At 29.3% G+C, this 5,467-nt stretch overlaps 1 protein-coding gene across 1 annotated transcript; it reads left to right on the top strand.

Moving 5' to 3' along the window:
- Window positions 1-3,473: 3,473 nt before the first annotated feature.
- Window positions 3,474-4,171, top strand: LOC104648227 (uncharacterized). The gene has a single exon (XM_010325145.4). The coding sequence runs from the start codon at window positions 3,623-3,625 to the stop codon at window positions 4,064-4,066; it is 444 nt and encodes a 147-aa protein (XP_010323447.1). The 5' UTR covers window positions 3,474-3,622; the 3' UTR covers window positions 4,067-4,171.
- Window positions 4,172-5,467: the final 1,296 nt, after the last annotated feature.

A 5,467-nucleotide genomic window follows, 5' to 3' on the forward strand; every position in this document is an offset into this window, starting at 1 on the left:
ACCGTCAAGTGCATACATGAGGACTCAAGCCGCAATACCAAACTCATTTGAGAATTATGTTCATTAGATTGAGTATATTAACATCTTTCAAGATTCATTATCTTTATTTCTCTTGTGTCGGCACGTGACACTCCGCTCCCTCATATTCATTAATCCCCTTGTGTCGGTACATGACACTCCGATCCCCTTCTACTATGTGTCGGAACGTGACACTCCGATCCCCTAAATCTACGTGTCGGTTCGTGACACCCGATCCCCTAAATCTACGTGTCGGTTCGTGACACCCGATCCCCTAAATCTACGTGTCGGTTTGTGACACCCGATCCCCTAAATCTACGTGTCGGTTCGTGACACCCAATCCCCTAAATGTACGTGTCGGTTCGTGACACCTGATCCCCTAAATCTACGTGTCGGTTCGTGACACCCGATCCTTTAAATCTACGTGTCGGTTCGTGACACCCGATCCCCTAATCTCCTTCTATCAATTCGCCAAGCCTTCTTTCTTACCAAGGCATCATCAATCTCATTATTTTAGTTCATCACGCCTTCTTTTATACCAAGGCCTCATCATTAACAAAGAGATTAGGGTTTTGCAAGATTTGGGATTCAATAACTTCATCATGCTCATATAATCACAATTATATAATTACATTCATGCAAGCATACAATTAAGCACATAGTAGGGTTTACAATATTACCAATACATATCATTCGCTATTAAGAGTTTACTACGAATATCGTAAGAGAAACCATAACCTACTTCCACCGAAGACTAGTGATCAAGCAAGCAAATTCCCAAAGCTTTGTGTCTTTCCTCTCGTTCGATCCTCTCTCTATCGTTTCTCTTTCCTTCTCTTTGTTCTTTCTATTTTCTTTATTCAAACCCTCTTTCTTTTACCCTAATTAGTATATAATTAAGAATAAAAGATGACAATAATAACCCCCTAATTAACTTAAGGTTACCTCTTTTAACCCCCAAGTAATTGGACTTATTAACCTTAACCCTCTAACTTTATAATTAAAGTAGGAATAGTCCAAAACGTCCCTTAAAACGTGTAGAGAAATCCGACCCGGACTGGGATTATGCAACCTGCGACTGTCCGTCCTGCAGGTCGTCGCAAGGTTCAGAGACTGAATTTCCACTGAAGACTCTGTGACGGTTCGTCACACATGTGATGGTCCGTCCTGCCATTTCGTTACGAAGTTCAGAGAGTCGATTTTCAGTACCCAATTTCAGATTTTCTAAGTGTTTTGAAACGAGACCCTGCGACGGTCCGTCGTGCCCATGACGGTCCGTCGTGGGGTCCGTCGCCTCAGCCTGTTTTTCCAGAAATGAAATCTGCTGTTCAAAACGACTAAACAAGTCGTTACATGAAAATATTTATTTTCTTTTCTATATACATTTTTCAAAAATAGCATATTAAAAGACATGATTATCTATAAAATGTGAACTGTAAGTATAATATTATATTTCTGTAGGAACAAATTTAAATTCAAGTTCAAGAAATTGTTTTAGAAGCCAATCAACAAAAAAGATGTTCAAAAATTCATACAGAAAAAAAGATTGTTAGTTATTTATATTATGAATTGTTAATTCTTTATCCTTGTAGTTGCAAGAGAAAAAGAAAGTAAAACGAGAACAAGACACCAAAGAGAATTTGCTTCAGTATATTTTTTGTATAAATTTCTTAAGACACAATGAATATGATCATAAATCAGAAAACTTAATTGGCACTTGTCCACTTTTATTGTATAATTTTAAAAATATAATTGTTATTTTAAAAAATGAAAAATAATTTATGAAAATTGGGATTGTGTAGTGCAAATTACTTTTGACTTTTTGCCAATGATTTGGATTGAAAATCTTTTTTATTATTTCTCAAACTTTTAAAAATTATGAGTTAAATTTTAAACTTTCATAGTCAAATTGAATTTTTCATAGTTGAAATCCAAAATAAATAAATAAAAATAATGATTAAATACCTCCTTTTAGTTACTTATTATTGGATGGACATGACATATATAAATTTGTAAAGGAATAAAAAAATATAGATTATTTAATTTTTTAAATTATTTTTACCATACGATATACGATATATATTCATTATTTTTCTAACAAAAGTTAATTCTTATTATTCATTGTTTTTCTATTTCTTTTTTAAATTTTAAGTCGTGAAAATTTAAAATGATAAAATCATCAAAATGAAGGTCAAATGATAAATTGGATTTTCACAATTCAAAACTATATCTTTCTTATGTTTCTATGTTTTTTTTAATTTTCAAGTTAGATGACTAATTTAAATAGGTTGTTGCATTTATATTGAAGTGTGTTTCATCAATGCTTCCATATAAATGAAAGGAAAAATTATGTATAGATAAATATGTATATAACTTATTGAATCAAATTTTCTTTTACTTATAAAAATAAGGAGCATAAGTTTAAAGATATAAAAAATATTATTAGAAGATAAAGACTCTTATTTATGATTATAAAAGATATAAAACTTAAATACTAATAATAAACTTAATTAAAATTTGAAATCTGATTTAATTGTTAATATGTCATTATAAAAAATATATAGAATATTTTAAATACTCAACTATTCTGAAAAGTTAATTAATAAATTTAATGAGTTATTATGACCACACAAAATACGGTTGAATTCACTAGTTTAACCATAAATATTAATATTATTTCGACAATCACGGCCTAGCTGAGCATTATTGTTGATGTAAGGACAAAAATGCTTAACAATTCCCCTTTTTGTCAATAAAAAATTGTCGACAAACCAATTGTTAAACTACTTCGAGACCAAAGAAAAATAAAAAGGGAATATTAATTGTAGACATTGAAATTAATGGAACTTCATAAGTGTTTTTAATTTAGGATTTTAGAACGTATTAAATTCCCTTTAAAAGTATATATTTCACAATAGTCACGTAATATTCATATCGTTCAAATTAAAATCATATAATTTTGAATAAGAGATAAATCTAAATCATGGATAAATCTTATCAGATGAGAATTTATCAATAAAATATTCATATTTCTTTAGATTTTTGTTTATGTGATTGATTTATTCTTTATATGTTTAAATTTTAATGCAAACATTAATAATAATTATAAAAATAAAAAATAAAAAAATTGTAGTATATTTGGAAGTTCGCATCAAATTGACATAAACAAGTGAGCAAACAAAGTAGTTGTTGTGTTCATTAATTGACAAGGAGCCATTTGAAGTTTTCAACCACCACTGCTTCTTGAGGGTAACACACCAACCCCCAGTACTCCCACTAAACTAAAATTAAATTAACAAATACGTACCAATTATTTTCATTTAACGTTACTCACTACTTTTCTTCTATTTTTATGAAAGAATTATGGGGCCTTTTTCAATTATTAGACAGACAAAAATTCTACATTAATAAATTAAAAGAATTTAATAAATAAAGGAGCTAGCGAATTGGGAGCGTGTAGAGACAGAAAGATAAAGTGAATTACAAAGCTTAAAACTTTCTGTCGTTTTTCCATTCCTAACTTTTCTATTCTACTTATTAAGGCCAATATTGTCTTCTACTTATAACATCTATCTATCTATCTATCATTTTGAGTATCAACAAAATGTTTCTAAGAAGCTCCATTTCCACTACCAAAAAACTCATCCAGAAAACATTATACAATGTCAAATATTTATTCTCTGGTGGTGGTGGATATCAAAAGATTCCAAAAACCTACATAGAGCAGAAGAAGAACATAATAATGATGTCGTCTCCGCCGCCAAGAAAGGAAGAGAGAGATCATCAAGTTGTTGTTGCTTCAAAGAGGAAGGAGATAATAATCATAAAGAAGAAGAAATATGAAGAAAATAAAATTAGAGATGAAAGGAGTTATTTGGTGACTCAAAAGCTAAACGAATTGAAAATGTTAGAGAACTACAAAGATGAGCACGCCCTCGATATTGAACAAGTTATTTATTACTACTCGCGTCTCACATGCCCCGCTTATATTGAAATTGTTGACAAGTTTTTTATGCAAATATACTCTGAACTTTTTGGACATAATTAATGAATTTGTAATACTAATTCTTTTTCATCTGCTATGGAACCTACCTTCTTCCTTTTATTTTCTCATCTCAAATAAATATACAGTATACATTTTACACGAAAAAAAGAACATATTTGTCCATTTATTTACAAGAAACGGTCATAGTTACCTTCATCAAGCTTATTCTTTATCATTCCATTTAAAATGCATTTCTTTTTCTTCGATGACTCATGTTTCCACCCGCATTTCTTGTGCAACGTCTATGTGAATTTGTTGATATTTTCATTAAAAAGGATATAAGATTAAAAATGTTCTTAAACTATGTAAAATGAATACAAATATTCTGAGTTGATAATTTGGTGTGAAGATGTCTTTGTTATTTATAGTTTAGTCTAAAAATACTGTTTTCAAATAATATATTGGTATTTCTTTTCTTTTTAAACACATATTTTTTCCTAATGATTATTTAAATTAGAGAATGCGTTTCCAAAGAGATTAAGAAATAAAAAAATATTTTTGATTTTATTAGAATTTTTTTTATAGTTATATATGTGACCTATATTACCAGTTAAAAGAGGTAAATGACGTTATTTTATTTTAATTTTTAAATGAAATTAAGAAGAAAGAAAAAAAATTATTTATTAGTTAAGGTGATTTTAAAAGAAATGAAGAAAGAAAACAATTCTTTAAAAGAGTAGTATTTTTTCCCATAGAAATGTTCTCATAGTAACTCCATAAATTTTTATTTCGTAATATTTTTCGAATAAATAAGATAAATATTTTTTTAATTGTAAAAACCATCATTAGATAAAGTATGTGTTTATAAGGGCATCAATATTTGATCCATTAATATATAATGACATTTTAAAATCAAATTATTAATAACAAGAGCATTTATGAATTACCAAACTATCAACTAAGGATATTTTCATTCATTTTACATATTTTAATCCATTTTCATAAAAATAAATTATATCAATATAATTACTACTAATTAAAAAACTGTTGAAAAGTGATGGTTGAAAGCGATGAAGTCCGTTGCTTTTTTTGTTTGTTAAAGTGGACGTAAAAAAGATGCAGTCACTTCTTTCACTTTTGTCCTTGACGCTTTTCCAAAAGTGATGGATTGCATCTCTCCAAAACGACACAGTAAGACGATTGTGTTGTTTCGGTTAGTTTATTTTTTAAATTTTTTTAGGAATGCGATTGACGATGTCACTTTTTATTTTATTTTTTTTCAGAAAAGTGATAGACAAATTGACACAGTCCGTTACTTTTTATGAAATATTTTTTTAAAATGCATAAAAGCGACAGTAATAGGCCCCTTATCACGATCCCGTTTCTCATATCATGGTGGCACCTAGATAAGCCGTCCAACCCTTAGCTCGGATCCATAAGCAACGATCTACGAAGAGGAAGTCA

This window comes from Solanum lycopersicum, chromosome 7 (assembly GCF_036512215.1).
Source record: "Solanum lycopersicum chromosome 7, SLM_r2.1".
NCBI classification, from domain to species: domain Eukaryota; kingdom Viridiplantae; phylum Streptophyta; class Magnoliopsida; order Solanales; family Solanaceae; genus Solanum; species Solanum lycopersicum.